This window comes from Moschus berezovskii, chromosome 18 (assembly GCF_049115385.1).
Source record: "Moschus berezovskii isolate FMDL1 chromosome 18, NW_MosBer_1.0, whole genome shotgun sequence".
Classification (NCBI taxonomy): Eukaryota; Metazoa; Chordata; class Mammalia; order Artiodactyla; family Moschidae; genus Moschus; species Moschus berezovskii.
In genome coordinates, this window is record NC_142477.1 from 47,992,475 (window position 1) to 48,010,571 (window position 18,097).

Below are 18,097 nucleotides of genomic sequence, written 5' to 3' on the forward strand. Positions count from 1 at the left end.
AGCATTCTGTAGTAACTTAGAAGATAATACTATTATATCTAGAAAATTTTACGGATAGAAGCTGTATTAGAAGTTCTCCAATGCTCATTCTCTCATGAGGGAATTTATGTCACAGAGCACACACAAAAACTGCCACCGCACATCAGGGTTTCTGCTGCCCAGTCTTCCCTGAAGATAAAAAGAAAACAGAACAGCACACCCTTTACACGGCCCTCCCTTCACAGACACATCCACTGTAGGAATTCTGAAGACTGACAAGCAGGTACTTAGGATTCTCCTTTCTCAAATAGTTCACACTTCTTAATTCCGTTTCAATTTTACTTTCATAATAGCTAACACATAGCATTAAGCAGAAGATACTACGACTAAGCACTACATATCTGTGCTTAGTCACTCAGTCGCTCCGACTCTTTGCAACCACATGGACTGTAGCCTGCCAGGCTCCTCTGTCCATGGGGATTCTCCAGGCAGGAATACTGCAGTCGGTTGCCATGCCCTTCTCCAGGAGGATCTTCTCAACCCAGGGAATGAACCCAGGACTCCCGCATTGCGGGCAGATTCTTTACCTTCTAAGCCACTACATCTAGACACTATATAGTCATAACACAAAAATATGTATCTTCCCAACAACCCAATACTGTTTTTCCTCATTTTTATAACTAAGGAAACTGAGGCCCAGATACTGAGGTGGTGGAATTCGGATTCTAACCCAAACAGGCTGGCTCCAGAATCTGTGTTCTTAACAAAAGTATGTCACCTCAAAACATATCCATAATCTTTTTTTAACAACTAAAATAGTATTAAAGGATTATAAGAAGATATAAACTCCCTTTCACTCTACACACCCACTTCCTTAATTCAAACATCCTAATTGTTTCTTCTGACATTAAATTCAAAAAGACATTAAATTTCAAAAAGAAACTGATACATCAACTTTAAACCCTGCTCATTTTCAATCATGCAGCTTTCTCAGAACACCCAACCTTCATCTACCTTTCTCTTTCCTTCCAGAATAACAGGACCATAATCTTTGAGTAAATCATCCTTATTTAACTTTACAATGGCCAGTAATCGTTATTCATTGCTGATCCAAGAAATGTAATTTTTTTCTTCTTTTCAATTCATGGCTATCCACTTGTGCATTCTTGCCTGGAGAATGGCTACAGCCCATGGGATCGCAAAGAGTGGGACACGACTGAGCGGCTAACACTTTATTCCTGGAGTTGATAAAGATCTTTTGTTTATTTGCTTGTATTAAGTGCCTGCTAAGTCCCTTCAGTCGTGTCCTACTCTTTGTGACTTTATGAACTGTAGCCCACCTGGCTCCTCTGTCCATGGAATTCTCCAGGCAAGAATACTAGAGTGGGTTGTCATGCCCTCCTCCCGGTGATCTTCTGGATACAGGGATCAAACCCGTGTCTCTCATGTCTCCTGCACTGGCAGAGGGGTTCGTATTCAACATACCCAATAGGCATTCCTATGAAACTCATAGATAACCTTGTTCCAAAGGATTTTTCTCTCCCCCGAAAGCCTTAGTCCAGGGCCCTCTGCTTTCTGGCCCCTGTTTAGATTGATTTCCTTCAAGACCACCCAGTTACTCAGAACTCCTGGGACTTTCTTTCAAGGTTCTTCTCTGTCAGATTCCATATCCCATCTTTTGTTTTCACACGATTTTGATGTGATTCTTTGTTTTACTGGAACACATCATTTAGTAACTTTGTAAGAAAGGATTCATGGGTGATTAACATTAGAGTTTTCGAATTCTGACTGGTTTTATTAAATCTTCCTATTATGAAGGGTTTACAATTTTTTAGAGGTCACTTTCTCCCACAATTTGTAGACTTTATCACACTATCAGTTAGCTTATAGTATTTTCTCACTTCTTGAGAAATACTGTAAGTTTGTAACTTTCTCTTTGGAAAGTTTTAGGGTTTCGTTTTTTGTTGTTGCTTTTTTTCTTTTTTTCTCTGATTCAGAGGAGTTCTGAGGTGTGTGATGACCCTTAGTGGGGTCTTTTCCTTTCATGGTGCTGAGCACTCTGTGAGTTTCTCAGAAATGCTATTTCACATCCTACTACTTGGAAATTTTATTTAAAATGTCTCTGTTAATTCCATATGTCCATTTTCACTCTATGTTCTCATCCTGCAACTCCTTTTTATTAAGCTTGACCTTATAAATTAGCCTTTATTTTTGCTTATATTTTCTATTCTTTTTCTTTTGGCCTTAATCATGAGGGGTTTGCTAGACTTAACGTGCCAACTTATTACATCCTGACTATTCTCTTCATAGCATATTGTTCTTACTGTACAGATGAAATACCCTACTGAAGATATGATTTTTAGAGTATTTTAAAATAATGTTTAGTTTCCCCTTATCCCAAATGCTTCTCTGTTCTTGGGACTTTCTTTTGCTGTTTGACTTAGCTTTTCTGTTTTATGATGAAGATGTTTCTCAAAAGTCTCATAATCTTTTTCTTCTAGATCATATTAGATGATTTAGTACCAAAATATACATACAGTCTCTGTATACAAATGTAATTAAGGCTATCTGCAAGGTCATTAGGTAATAAATAAGAAATTTTACTGGAAGACCTTGAAGTGTCTTCCATGAAGGTAATTTTCCTATTTCCTGCCTGGGGAGAATTAACCAAGCACAACAAAGCCTTCTATATTAGGATTAAGTGCTCTGCATTCACTAAGGAGACCCTTAATCCTCCTGGTTTCAGACTGGTTTTCCTGGAAACTATTTCTTAACTGGTCCCTTCATGTCCTGAACACTTCAGGGTTCAGTGGTGAAGGATTGGGTAACTGTTAACAGAGTAACTTCATTAGCTTTCTATTTCCCAAAATGTTTCCAGATCCCTTGTTCTCTGCTTTCTCCTTTTTCTTCTAGTTGTCTGTGTTTCTTTGTGTTTTTTTCATATTATTTTGGGATGGTTTCAAGAAGGAGGGAGAATAAATGATTGGATTTTAACATAATGTTTTCCTGCAGATGTGGAGAATTATTTATACTGGCAGCCTTGTTTCTTTGAGGTAAAAGAGCTGGAATGAAAGAATCAAGATTCCAAACTGGGAATTCCCTGGTGGTCCAGTGGTTAAGAGCCTGCATTTTCACTTCAGCATGGGTTCTATCTCTGCTCAGGGAACTAAGAATCCACATGTCATGCAGTCAAAAAAAAAAAAAAAAAGACAACATACTTGTTGAAAAATAAAGGTTATTAAAAATAAAAAAAAGATTCCAGAGAGCTAAACTTCTGGCCCAGTTCTCATCATCCATCCATGTCACCAGGTTCATGGTGCTTAACTTCCCTTCAGTTTCATTTAGTCCTCTCTGTACTGGGCAGGAAAATGTAATGTACTTATAGGTGGTAACAGGGAAAGGATGCCAAGTATTGCTGTAGGAAAAGAGATTTATTTAACTGAATTTATTAATGTAAAGAATAAATACAGCACACCCTGGTTGAAGTGTGCATTCATTCAATATTTTTTTTTAATAAACTGGGCCAGAAATTTCACTTCTAAGACAAATGGAAATACATCTCTGCACAAAAGAAAAAAAAACAACTGTGCAATAGCATTCAAACCAGCAGTAATCATAACGACCAAAAACTAAGGTATTCATCAACTGATGAATCAGTAAAATTTGGTGTACGTGTGTGTGTTATCCGCTAAGTCATGTCCAACTCTTTCCAATCCCATACACTATAGTCCACCAGGCTCCCCTGTCCATGGGGATTCTCCATGCAAGTGAGGAGTGAGTAGCCATTTTCTTCTCCAGGAGACCTCCTGCACTGCAGGTACATTCTTTACCATCTGAGCCACCAGGGAAATCCAAAATTTGGTATATCCATACAAGAATAAAGAACTGAAATATGCTATAGCATGGATAAAACATGAAAATATTATGCTAAGTGAAAGAAACCAGTAATAAAAAATTATATATCATTCCATTGATATGAGATTTCCAGAATAAGAAAAAAAAAATCTATAGAGGCAGAAGGTAGATTAGTGATTGGATAGAGGTGTGTTGGGGGAGGAAGGGAAGGAAAGAAGAGAATTGCATGCTAATGGATACAGCATTCCTTCTTAGAGTGATAAAAATTTTCTAGAATTGATTGTGGTAATGGCTGCACAATTCCGTCAACATATTAGAAACGTTCAATCATTCCCATTAAATGAGTGAATTGTATGGTAGATAAATAATCTCTCAAAAACTTGTTAAAAACTAAAGCATCTGAGAAAGCTCAGCAGGAAAAATGTCTAGTACATGCATTCTTATGGCATGAGGAATATAAAATGGACTAATACTGATGAAGTGAGGGAGCTTAAATTCTAGTAGCAAAACATACATGAAGTACAAATTCTGATGAAACAAAAAGCCCAGACAGAAAAAGAAAGTGGAGGGGGGGAGCTGTTGAAGGTGATCACAGTGATTAAACTGAAATCCACATGAGGAAGAGAAACTAGTTATAATGCAGAATGACTTAAAGTGAAAAGAGAATTTCAGGCAATGGGGTTAAATGTCACATCAAAATCTGTGGCAGGAGAGAACTCAGCTGGTTCTGGGAGCTGAAAACTTACCCAGGTGGCTGAGGACAGTGAGGGAGCAAATGGTGTGTGACAAGGTTGCCCAGATAAGTTGAAATTATGCAAGTCTTATAGCTCAGCTCGTTTGTCAAATATATTCAAGAGTAATGGGAAGCTCTCAAAGGATTTTAAGTAGTGTGATAACTTCATTAGACATAAGATAACATGGCATAAGATCATTCTTGCCACTCCACATACTCTGTGATGAACAGAATGGAGGACAATTCTGACTTTCTGTCCTGAAACTGCCTGTGAATATCTAAACAAGAATATCAACAGTGCTGTGTCCATGTCACTTAAAATTTTAAGAAGAGTCTCAGTTGGGAGCAGTATTACTTGATAAGATCTGCATGTACAGAATATAACGAAGACTAATGGACAAAGATGTTTGCGGCAGCACTGCTGATAATAATGAAATCCTTGAAAGAAACCTGAATATAAAAATGTGTAAACAGTTGCTAACTCTATGTGTGTGTGATTAGCCTTACTTCCTTTTTTAATTAATTTTTATTGGAGTATAGTTGCTTTACAACATTGTGGTAGTTTCTGCTGTACAGCAAAATGAATCAGTTATATGTACACATAAATCCATTCTATTTTAGATTTAATTAGCCTTACTTCTTTAGAGCTATAGCATCTTGAAAATAAAAACAGGTCTATGCAAATAAGATTGTTAAATTGTAAATCGGAGGCAAGCATAATTTTGATACTCTGCTTTAACTGAGTGGCTGTTATTAAATGAAACATAATATTACCAGGAACTTAACGAATAAACTTGAAAAGGGTCATGAAATCAATTTTTGTCACTCATACTTGGGTGAGGTATGTCTGATAAATGAACATTTATCAGCTGTGCTTATATACAAATGTCTCTTGAACAGTTTCTCTCTTGCTTGTTTATGTGGGCACACGCACACACACACTCACACAGAATTAACACAGCCAGGAGGTTTATTTTGCAAAAACATAGAAAACTCCAAGTGAACCAAGGAACATCACCATTTTCCCCTGATTTTTCTCTTCTGGGAAAATAATGCTAATTTGTACATCAAGATGCCTTCACACACACACACACACAAATTAATTTTGGAAGTACTTGGTGTAAGTATAAATAGTTTTTTATTCTAGTGCATGCAGACTTTTTCTTCATCACCACTAACTCTTCTCCTAAAATATATTGTGTCAGCCTAATTCATAGCTTGCTACTTCTTTACTCAGAATGATGAAATGAAAATTTATCACAGACCCTGAAATTGTTCAATACTCTTCCTGCAGTGCTGATAGTCTACCATACTTTTGCATTATACCTATAAGAAACTCTATTGGAAAGTCTTTATCCTAAGTCCAATTTTTGTCTCCAAGTAAGGAAGTAAATGGGCTCAGCAGGTAAAGAATCCATCTGCAATGCAGGAGCTGCAGGAGACACAGGTTTAATCCCTGGGTTGGGAAGGTCCCCTGGCAACACACTCCAGTATTCTTGCCTGGAAAAAAATCCCATTGGCAGAGGACCCTGGCAGGCTACAGTTCATGGGGATGCAAAGAGTCAGAGAGGACTGAGGAACGAAGCACGAGTGAGCACAAGTGAATAATCTGTTAAACATAAGAATTACACTTGGGATGGCAAAAAGATCACATCCAAATCACAGATTTATCTTGCTTACCTCATACTCACTTGTTCATACTCACAGGTTCATTGAGTGAAATAATGCAAAATTACAAATACTATTTAAATTGTTTTCTGGTGTTGGTGTTGTTTTGGTTTGTGATTTTTGATCAAGCAGATATGGTTTAAATTCTGTTAAATGATCCTATCATAACAATGGTAAGTAATATATGGTTCCAGTGCATTTGAAATTCTTTCACTATTATTCAAGATGCAAGTTCATCAATACAAGCCCACATAATAAAACGTGAATTGGTAAAAGTGCTTCTGTCTGACTCTCAATTTACATAACAAACCCCAAAAGTAGGTTTAAAAGCAAAGTTACTCAGGAAAAAATGGAAAATATCTTAACATTTTAATAGTATAATCAGTATATCTATTAAATGCAATTAAATAGTGAACTATTTAGCAAAATTTAAAGTTTTATAACTTACATGTATACTAAGAAAACATAACTGAATGAATTCATACCTCCACATTTTTTCAAATAGTTTCACTATAATTGGGCTGAACAGCTGCTAGAGCCACTATGAAGAACTTAACTGAATTTGTAAGATAGAAAAAGGTTCACCTAACAGAGGAAAAAAATAAATTCTTATGGTTAATTTTGGCTGTGTTGATACAGAAAGCAAAAAAAAGGAGCATTGCTGGGAAAAATACAGTGCATTCTGCACAAAGATAACATAACAGTAGGCTAATTAGTCCTTAAACCCCAGAAGGTTGGATTGTTTTCCTGGGAGAAGCTCCTAGAAACAAGCAGTCTCTCTCTGACTGTTATACAGAGGAAGCCTCCCATCTCTAATGAACACATCAGTGGCCTCTGACATCAGCACAGTTGTGGATGTAGCCTGAGGCAGAGAGGCAAGGCCAGGTGTGGCAGTATCTTTAGGAAATGACTCTGGTCTCCAGAGTCCCTGTGTACTTACCACACAATAAGCTTTTCATAGTCATTCACACTAATTGATGAAGCGCAGTGGAAGAAATAATGAGTCAAGATATAAAATCTCCTCCCTTACCAGAGGCAAGACGTTTCTTGGCAGTATATATGGAATGGAAGCATTATTTTTTTAAAAAGGCACTTATGTAAGCATGATCCAACAAAATAATGTCAGAATTCTTGAACTGACAAATAATCTGTTGATAAATTCTTCTAAGGCAAATTACTTGTGTAATAGCAACCATCCACAAGAGTCCCCTAGCTCTTCTTTCAATGCATTTGAATGATTATATCATAAATGGACTGGCTGTGAAATTACAATGCTTGCCCAGTATCACTTTTTTATTAAGTGAATGAAAAGTAAAGTTTTAGCTAATAAATGTACAATCACTGTTAGTAACCTCAAAATCAAGTTTAACCTTCAAATTATTTGTATGTGTGTACTGTTCACATGGAACTCAAGAAGACTGAAACTGAGTCCTCACTACACAAAAATTGTGTGATTTTATTTTTTAACCATGTTTTCCCTAGTTGGGGTGAAGTCAGGGTGATTCTATACCATGGTATAAACAAAACTATACTTTTTTTTTTTTTAACTGAATTCTCTAGCTCCCACCCAGTTATTTCCAACAGTATTGATGGTATTTGAGTCCTGTTTAGTCCCTTAAGGTTTCTAACATCATCCTCCCCTGAGAAGAAAGGGAAATACAGTGCCTCTGCCCTACTTACACCGGAGGCAGAGAAAACTACTCCTCGCCAGACACAGCAACAGCACTCCTGGGCCCAGGCGGGTGAGAGCGCCTGGAGGAGCTGGCTCTCTGGAGTCTCAATGGGAGCACAGCCCTGCAGCCTGAGGGAAGAAGGGAGCCTGCCCTGGAAATCAATCATCCTGGGAAGGGACTAGATCACCAGCTGCAGTGTCAAAGTCCTGACATGCCCTGGAGTGCGGGCTCATGCTACACTCAGCAGTGTGGGGCTGACCAAGAACTGACTGACAGAACTTCCCTGGATCTGTGAAGGCTTCGAATGGTGAAGGGGGTTACAAAAAAAAAAAAAGGGTATCTTTAATTTCTGGTATCTCCCCCATTCTCCATGGAAAGGCAGTCTTAAGTCTCACTTTCTCAGTCACTAAATTACTACTGAACTTAACTTTGGCATTGTAGGAAACATAGCAAAGCACTTCCCCTAAAGTGTCTTCATCAGGAAAGGGTCTGAGGTGAACAGCTCATGACTATAACATTTTTATACTTTGTTGATTATTCCCACACTGCTTTTCCTTTAGAAAATGAAAAATGCTAACAGAATTATGCTTTTTATTTTTGTTTTTTTCATTACATTATCCTGGCATGTTACAGATTTTTAAGAAACCTTATATTGGTAGTGAAATGATATAAAGACATCAATGAAATAATAATGACTTAAAATATGCAAGCAAGTATTTACATTTCTTCCTTTGTTGTTTTATTGATAAGACCAGTGTATACAGAAATTGTGAGTTTTAAAATCTATTTTTTTCAGATTCCTTCCAGTTAAAAATCTAAATTATAATATTTACCTCTACCATTTTCTTTTTCCAGTTATGCAAGGGAAAATCAAATGTTCCAAACTGTTCCACAGCAGTTTGTTTAGAGTATTAACTCACTTTTTAATCATCTCTCATTTCTTTCAAATGCATGATTAAGTCAAACTATCATCTGATTTCCATTTCTTCCTCCCGTTTAGTAACAAATTTATTTTGTTTGTTTTAAAGAGATACCCTGTCTCATATGACTTACTTAGGAAAATGTGGAGAATCTTTAATTTCATGAATTTCATTCATTCAAAAGATTCTGGCACACTATACCAATTCCTGAAAGGTGGCCCTATGTTTTTTATCTAATAAATGATGAAAGTTTAATTATATGCCACCATTTTGAAAAAGTGCAGTCTCTTTTCACACTGCTTGAGGAACAAAAGTATCATACTTAACCATTTAATTGAGTGCAAAGTCAAACAAACAGAATGTAGCATTTTATTTGCAAGTATATATTGAACTGCATATATTTCTGGAAAGAACATGCTTAGTTTTATTATTAAGACTAAAGGCAGTTTCTGTAACATTCTTTCATGAAGAAATAACAATATGGGTTGAAATATATTTCCACTGAAGACTGAGGTAGAAATAGTATTCTACATCTGATTTCAACTTAAAATTCTAAAGAATATGACCATGTTATATACCTTAGAATAAGGTCATTCATAGTTTGCTTCTATAAGTATTAGCCTACTGGAGGAAATATGTTTGATTATTTAGTAGATTGTTTTAACATGAACATTTTTTTCAATCAAACTCTTAATTTTCCATATACTGAAAATGTAGTTATGTTTTATAAGTCGTCCTTTGGAATTTGTTATGTGTTTTTCCATATAAGAACCTTAACATTCTACACTTCCTAAAGTACATTCATCCTATGCATAAATAACATGGTTACTTATTTCTGAGAATATATGTATTTTTACGTATATCTCAGAGAAGGTGAAGACGGTTTTTCCAAGGCTTTGTGCGGCAGAAGTATGGGTTTTCCACTAAACGTCATTCAGAACTCTGGACAGCTCCCATCAAGGCGTGGAGTTGAAGGCAACTGTCCCTTAGTTTCTACAAGCAACTCAAAGTAATGCTGCTTTTTATTGCTATATTTGTTTGCTGTTTAACAGCCGCCTATTAAAACTGCTTAGTTTGCACCGCATTCTTTTTCTTCTTTTTCTTTTCCGAACGATTTCAGCAGTAAATGGATACATACAGACACACATATCTACATACATAAATGCCACTCTTGGCTTTTGCTTACTGGGTTTTGTTGTTGTTTTTTAATTAAAAGCTCAGCCTTCCTCGGGCGCTAATATAACGTGACCGCAGGGTGTTCTACACTAATAAGAGGATCTACTTCACGACCTTCATTTGATAATCTCTAAACACGCTTATAACCCAATGAAAACTTGGGCGACAAATAAGATCAGGCAACGTCTTAACGTTAATTCACCGAAGCAGAGTTTCCCTGACAGCTGACAGCTCGCCTGCCCTTGTCCCCCGAGTTGGAAAGTGGGAAAGAGATTTTTGAAATAGACTAGTAGCCAAGGTCAAGAAAGGGTGCCCCTCTGTTTCAGGAAGGGGGCTCTGAAAACGCCCCCTGTCTCCTCTTCGGGAACTTGAGGCTTCCTGTCAGGCTCCTGCCCCACCAGGCAGCGAATCTCAAATCAGGAGCAATCCAAGCTCAAATTACCCTTTCTCCGCCTGCCAGCCACTCTCCTGAAGAAAGGCACTGAGGATACCCAGTGCCTATAAGCGGATAAGAAACAGATTAACACCCTCTATGGGCGAGAGAGGCTGGACCGGCCAGGACCCGTGAGTCACTGTCTCGGGTCGCCTCATCCTCTCCCCAAACTCAGGAACACCCTTTGCCCCTTTGGGACGGACCCACTTCTTGGGGGAACAGCGCGAGGGAAGGTGGCACCCCCAACGACTTTCTGGCCACTTTCTTACACTTCCATCTCTCCGAGGTGAAAGTTTCCCTGCACAATTTAGCATCCTCCCATCCGTGGCCTCCTTCCCCAATCTGGCCCCAAAGTTCCCGAGGCAAAGGAGGAGAACCTTCCCCGGGGTTCCCCGGGCAACAGGAACTCATCAGTCAACCCCCTCCTGGGTGGAAACTAGTTGTAGAAGAGTCGAGCCTGCCGCCCGGGTAGAAGCCACGGCGGCTCCTCCCGCGGCCGGCCCGGCGCCCCCTCCCCGCCAGTCCCGGGGCGACCCCTCCCAGGAGCCGGGAGCGCGAGGGAGGGCGCGCCCGGGAGGCAGGGTGGGGCGGTGAGCGCAAGTCCTCACCTGAAATCACTGTAAGGGTGGATAATCCAGAAGCCTGCAGTTTTAACCCTTTCCTGCTCCTTCTCCACCGCCTTCTGGCTCCCGAACATGCGGAGGGAGAATTTGTTGACCCCGGGCTGCAGCATGGAGGTGAACTGCCGCTGCATGAAGCCGTACTGCCGCCGGGGCCCCTCGGCGTCCTCGAAGCCCCCGGCCGATTCCTCGCCGCCGCCGCCGCCGCCGTCCACCTTAAAGCACACGGAGTTGCCGTGCTCCTTCGCGCCGGTCCCGCCGCCCCCCGGCGGGGTGCCCAGGCGCTTGTCGGCCGCGGCCGGCCCCGCGCCCGTCGCGGGCGCCTTGGCGGGGAAGACGCTGTTGCCATCGTCCCGGCTGTTGGACGAGGAGTTGGGCTTGCCGCCTCCTTCCATGCCCGGGGGACGCGGCCGGCGACGGCGCGGGCTCCAGACTCGCCGGCCGCCCGGCGCCGGGGACACGAGGCGGAGGGGGCAGGGGCCCGATCCGGCGGCCGCCGAGCCCGGCTGCCCGTCGCGGCGGCGGCGGCGGCGGCGGCGGCTTCTGCTTCCCGCCCGCGCCGCTGCTCGCTGCGCGCCTCGCTCCCGCCGCCGCCGCTGCCCTCAGTGGCTGCGCTCCGGGCTCCGGCGCGGCTGGTGCTCAGGCTGAGGCTGCCCGAGCGAGGCGAGGCTCGGCTCAGCCCTCGCGCGCCAGCGCCTCCGCTCGGCTGCCCTCTGCTGGCCGGAGAGGGACTCTACCCGCGCGCACGCGACACGCTGTCGCTCCACTCTCGCTCCACTTCTGCCCAGCGTGACATTGAACTCGGGAGCCCTCGGAGACATTCATTTGTACATGTTGTGAGAGACTCGGTGTATGTTTGCACGAAAAGGAGGAGAGAGACAAAGAGAGAGTGGGAGAAAGACTGAGCCAGCGGATATATATTCATCCAAAAGAGACAAACATCCTTGAACTCCTTGAGACCTTGTCACATTGAACTCGTGTTTGACTGATGTTACAGATCAGGAAAGGGGGAGAGGGTGGTTCTGCATGCAGAAAATTCAACGTACAGCTAGGTGTGCGTTAGAAAGTAACGGCTGACATTAGATGCTAAATTTCATGAGTACAGGGAATTGTGCGTGCGTGGGTGGGTGTGTGGGTGGGTGTGTGTGTGTGTGTGTGTAGTTGAAGGAGAGAGGCAGACAGGGGAAGAGACTAGGTTCTTTGTAACCCAGGGTAATCAGCTGGGGCTTTGCAGATGAAGCTCTGCCCCTAGGGACCGACAGCTGACCTCCTTACATTTATCCTTGATTTTTCTCTGGAGCTTCCTATACAGAAGATGGGATTTCTTCCTTCCCAAGTCCACTCACATCAATTCGCTGGTCTTCCAGCAGCCAATACTGAAAGAAAAGTGTGTTAAGGAAACCTCACTAGAGCTGACCTAACTTTTCAGGTTATATAATCAATAGAACATACTAAGAGGCTTGCGTGTTGGTCAGTGTTCAATGATGCCTCACCAGAAAGCCAAGATGCCTTGGAATCTAGACAGAACGTAATGACCCTTTCAGATGGGGAAAGTATTCTCAAGTGAAACTTACAGCTTGCTGCTGATGCTGAAGAAAGCATTCTGAGATTCCTCATATTCCCGTGGTGTCTTCCAAACCCACTGGTTTAGCTGAAGGATGCAAGATGTGCTGCCAAACTCACCAGTCACTCAGCAGGGCAGCCCCAAAGTCTGAAGAGCTTTAGGACTCCCAAATGTCCCAAAACATCTGTTCCAGTTACACGCATTGCCTCCCTGCCAGCAGCCTCAGTAAAGGAATCCCTGCCCTGCCAGGAGTCCCTGATCTCATGGGTCCTGTTGGCGACAGCCACTTTTCAGAATGAGAGGAGTGGGCATCTTGGGGAGGAACTCTACAACAAGCTGGCAGCCAGTGACTTAGCATGAAAAATGATTGGGGCCAGTCAAAGAGTTTTCCTGAAAAAAAAAAAAAACAAGCTGAACAGGGAGGAAGCCAATTGAGAATAGGAGAGGCAGGGATAAAGACAAAGGAAGGCAACTAGAAGCCCTCATGCAGGGTTAACAGAGGCTGAAAAAGGAAACAGAGAGCAGAGGGGAAAAGAAGAGAAGCAGAAACGAGACTCCCTTAGGCCTAGCTGTGCTCTAATTCTGTACGATTCCCCTTTCCATTCTACTTACCATAATCTATGGTACATCTTTTTGTTCGGCGCGCTCCACCCTGACTCAGACACCATCTGTTTTTAGCTAATCAAAAACCAGAACCTTAAGGAATAAGTATAGGTGGCCAAATTTCAATGGTAAGAAATAAGGAAAATAGGCACAGTATAGTGCTCCGATTTATCAGAGTAGGGACTCTGAAAACCCAGGAGGTCAGGTGAGGATACCAGGTGCTGAGGGAAGAAGGAAACCAAGGAGATGGATAAAAACCAACTCTGCCTAAAGCACAGTTCTTCCGAAGAAAGGCCCGATTACTCAGGCATCTTCTCTTTGTTGAAGATGTTCCCTACTTTTCTCCCATCCTGCAGGCTTCTCCAATCCCTCTATTTTCAGTCATGAGTGTGACAATGTATATTTTAACATAAATTTTATAATAATTTAAAAATATACCAACCAAAACGTTATGCTAAGTTTAAGTCACTTTCTCTTTCCTTCAAGCCAATCCTTCTTTTTGTTCTTTTTCAACTTAATCTTAATTATGATCAAGGCAGTTATTTCTGTCAGAATTTTTCCTGTTTCAATGTCTGAACTAAGCTAATATGACAGAATTACTAAAAAATAAATTTTCAAAATAGAACAAAGAAGTGTTTAAATACAGTCACAAATTTATTCATTGGTTGCTCCAAGTATAGCTTTTAGGCCACTCTTCATTCATTTAAATTCTCAAAAAGAATACTATTTTTTAAAATGTGGAGATATGAATATTAAATTCACTCATTAACAAAGTTACCAACAATAGAAAAATTCAAGTTTCTCCATGTTCCTTTCAGACTGTTGACTTAAAGTCATTTATAATGTGGATTGACAAAAAGTTTCCTAAAAAAAGAGAGAAATTGCAGAAAGATTAGGACGAAGTGAGAGCTATGAAAGAACGAAAGCAATCAGTGACAGAATTACCAAATGTGTTTTAGAATGTGACTCAATCATGAAACTTCTGTGGCTAACACAGATTTCTTTCATTATTTAATTGTTCTATTTCTCAGTTCATTGAATGAATTAGAGAAGTGTTTGACCAAGGAAGATATTCAGTTCAGTTCAGTTCAGTCGCTCAGTCGTGTCCAACTCTCCGCGACCCCATGAATCACAGCACGCCAGGCCTCCCTGTCCATCACCAACTCCCGGAGTTCACTCAAACTCATGTCCACAGAGTCGGTGATGCCATCCAGCCATCTCATTCTCTGTCGTCCCCTTCTCCTCCCGCCCCCAATCCCTCCCAGCATCAGAGTCTTTTCCAGTGAGTCAACTTGTCGCATGAGGTGGCCAAAGTATTGCAGTTTCAGCTTCAGCATCAGTCCCTCCAATGAACACCCAGGATCGATCTCCCTTAGAATGGACTGATTGGATCTCCTTGCGGTACAAGGGACTCTCAAGAGTCTTCTCTAGCACCACAGTTCAAAAGCATCAATTCTTCGGCGATCAGCTTTCTTCACAGTCCAACTCTCACATCCATACATGACCACGGGAAAAACCATAGCCTTAACTAGATGGACCTTTGTTGGCAAAGTAATGTCTCTGCTTTTTAATATGCTATCAAGGTTGGTCATAAGGACTGATTATTCGCTCAGAGTGATATTGAGAAAATCACAGCAAGTTAGACTCTGCTCTTCTCCCTCTTCCCACTCTCCAGCCTCAACCTATATTTTACTTTCCTAATGGTAAAGAGTAAGCTCCAGGAGTTGGTGATGGACAGGGAAGCCTGGTGTGCTGCAGTACATGGAGTCTCAAAGAGTCAGACACCACTGAGTGTCTGAATTGAACTGAACTGAACGGTAAAGAATCTACCTGCCAATGCAGGAGACTCAGGAGACACAGGTTCTGTCCCTGGGTCAAGAAGATCTCCTGTGGAAGGAAATGGCAACCCACTGCAGTAGTCTAGCCTGAGAAATCCCATGGACAGAGGAGCCTGGAGTGCTGCAGTCCACAGGGTCACAAAAGGGTTGAATATGACTTAGCGACTGAAAAACATTTTCACCTCCTTTCACATCATCCTGTCCTTCCTCTAATCAATCCTGAAACACGTGTATCATATAAAGAACAGGCCTGAATTTTGAACCTTTCCTCGGCATGTTTCCCTGTCTGTCATGAAAATACAATCATGTCTGTTCATGATAAACCATCTCAGGCTGAAATCCATAGAGCTAAATTAAAGTGTTTTTCCTTTTTTTTCAGTCATCTTAAAAGTAAGACTACCATAATGTTTCACTCCATGTCATTAGATGTTGATGATGTCAAAATGCCATGTATTTCAAAGGAATCTGATTTCTGAAGTCTCATCAGAGAGTATCAATTATGAACTCATTTCAGAGAATGTCCCATCAGTAGTTAAACGAGTATTGTTCAGGAAATACAAGGATCATGCATCTTTTTTAAATGTTCCATGTTTCCTTTAATATTGTGCTTGAAATCAAATTGCAGGCAACAGGCAAAGGTTGATATGAAACTAAAATAAAATCTCCATACAGCAGACGCAAGCACATGTGAAATGAGACCAGAATAAGATAGATGGGCAACATGAAGTTTGACAACATATTGGAAAATCTCAGTGTAATTTAAAGACTTAAGGGATAAAACATTTTAGTCCTCTAGTTAAAATAAATGACTATGATCAATACACATTTCACATGTAAGGAAGTAAAGTCAGATCTTCCTCTGTTGAAGGCAATGGTAAGGAAGAGTGAAAACAATAGAGGTCCAGAGGCAGTCTCACAGTCCCTCTGTCTGATGTACAGGCAAACCTGAGTATCCGTTTGGAAAGCAAACACCAGTATCATGCTTAATGTCAAACACTGGCCCTATTAACGTTAGAACAGGGCACTCAGTTTCAGCTCATCTACAATACAGAGTAGTTTCAGTTGATAATATTGCTTCCCTAAAAAGCCATCAGAATCAACTGCATAACCATCACCACTGACAACAGGATTTAGAATAAACAGAATTTTAAAAGTTGATACAAATAAACAGGGAAAATTTACCAAAGGTGAAAGGATGGCAAAAGATATTCCATGCAATTGTAGCCAAAAGAGAGCAAAGCTGTCTCTATTAATATCAGACAAGATAGATTTTAAACAGAAAAGTTGCGAGACAAAAAATGACATTGTATTTTAATACAAAGTATAATACAGCAAAGAGACAAACATCATGACAAACCATCAATATATATATTGTGATTGCATATCCACGTATGCATATATGCACACATATATGAAGCAAAAACTGACAGAATTGAAGGAAGAAGCGGACAGTTCCACAAATAATAGGTAGGGTCTTCAATGCTCTGCTCTCAACAATGGATAGAACAACCAGAAGATAAGTAAGGAAACAGATGACATAACACAATAAACCAATCAGAGCTAACAGATGTACACAGAACATTTGATACAACAATAGCACACACATTCTTCTCAGGTGCAGAGAGGGTGTTTTCCAGGATACACCACATGCTACTCCACAAATTAAGCCTCACTAGATTTTAAAAGATAGACATCATGCATAGTCTTAACTGAACAAAGTGGGAGGCCATTAAAAATCAATAATGAAAATTGAAATAATACATAAATTTGTGGAAATTAAAAAACACACTCTTAAACAACCAATGGATCAAAGAATAAATCACAAAAAAAGAATTAGAAAATACTTAAGATGAGTGAAAACAAAAATACAGCATGCCAGAAATTATGGGACATGATCAAAGCTCTGATACTTTGGCCACCAGATGCAAAGAGTTAACTCACTGGAAATGACCCTGATGCTGGGAAAGACTGAAGACAAAGGGAGAAGGGGGCAGCAGAGGATGAGATGGCTAAATAGCATCACCAACTCAAAGGACACGAATTTGAGCAAACTCCAGGAGTTAAGGAAGGACAGAGGAGCCTGGTTGTTGCAGCCCATGGGGTCGCAAAGAGTCAGACAGGACTTACTGACTGAACAACAACAAAAAGGGGGGAATTTATAGCCACAAATGCTTACATTAAAAAATAAGAGATATCTCAAATCAACAGCCTAACTTTACAAAGTAAGAAACTAGAAATAGAAAAACAAAACTCAAGAGTTAGCAGAAGGAAGGAAATAATAAAGATTAGAGCAGAGATAAATGAAATAGAGAATGGAAAACAATAAAGAATATAAATGAATATAAATGAAATCAAAAGTTAATGCATGAGACAGGATGCTCAGGGCTGGTACACTGGGATGACCCAGAGGGATGTTATGGGGAGGGAGGTGGGAGGGGTGTTCAGGATGGGGAACACATGTACATCTGGGGCGAATTCATGTCAATGTGTGGCAAAACCAACACAATGTTGTAAAGTAATTAGCCTCCAATTAAAATAAATAAATTTTTTAAAAGTTAATTACTTGAAAAGATTACAAAACTAACAAACCTTTATCTAGATGGACTAAGAATAAAAGAGAAAAAATTAAATTAATAAAATCAAAAATTAAAATGGGGATATTGCATTACTACTGATTCTGCAGATATAAAAAAGATTATAAGAGACTGCTAAGAATAATTGTACACCGCCAAATTGGATAACCTAAATGAAATGGACAAATTCTTAGAAATCCAAAATCTACCAATACTAAAATACAAAGAAACAAAAGATCTAAATAGATGTATAACTAGTAAGACAATTGAATCATTAATAAAATAGTAAATAAAATTCAGCAGCATTTTAAAAGAATTATACACTGGTCAAGCGGGATTGATTCCTGAGTGAAGATCTCACCACACGAAAATCATTCACTATAATACCTCACAGTAACAAAATGAAAGAAAAAACTCACATGGTCATTTCAATTGATGACGGAGAGGCATTTTTACGTCAGC

The 18,097-nt window shown here is 40.4% G+C and overlaps 1 protein-coding gene across 1 annotated transcript in view; it reads right to left on the reverse strand.

Annotated features, from left to right (window-relative positions):
- Positions 1–11,452, reverse strand: part of LOC148774985 (potassium/sodium hyperpolarization-activated cyclic nucleotide-gated channel 1-like) — a 59,819-nt gene extending 48,367 nt beyond the window's left edge. Inside the window, exon 1 of the mRNA XM_088827587.1 lies at positions 11,046–11,452. Within this exon, the coding sequence (XP_088683713.1) occupies positions 11,046–11,452 (407 nt within the window). The remainder of the gene's footprint in view (positions 1–11,045) is intronic.
- Between the last annotated feature and the right edge of the window lie 6,645 nt (positions 11,453–18,097).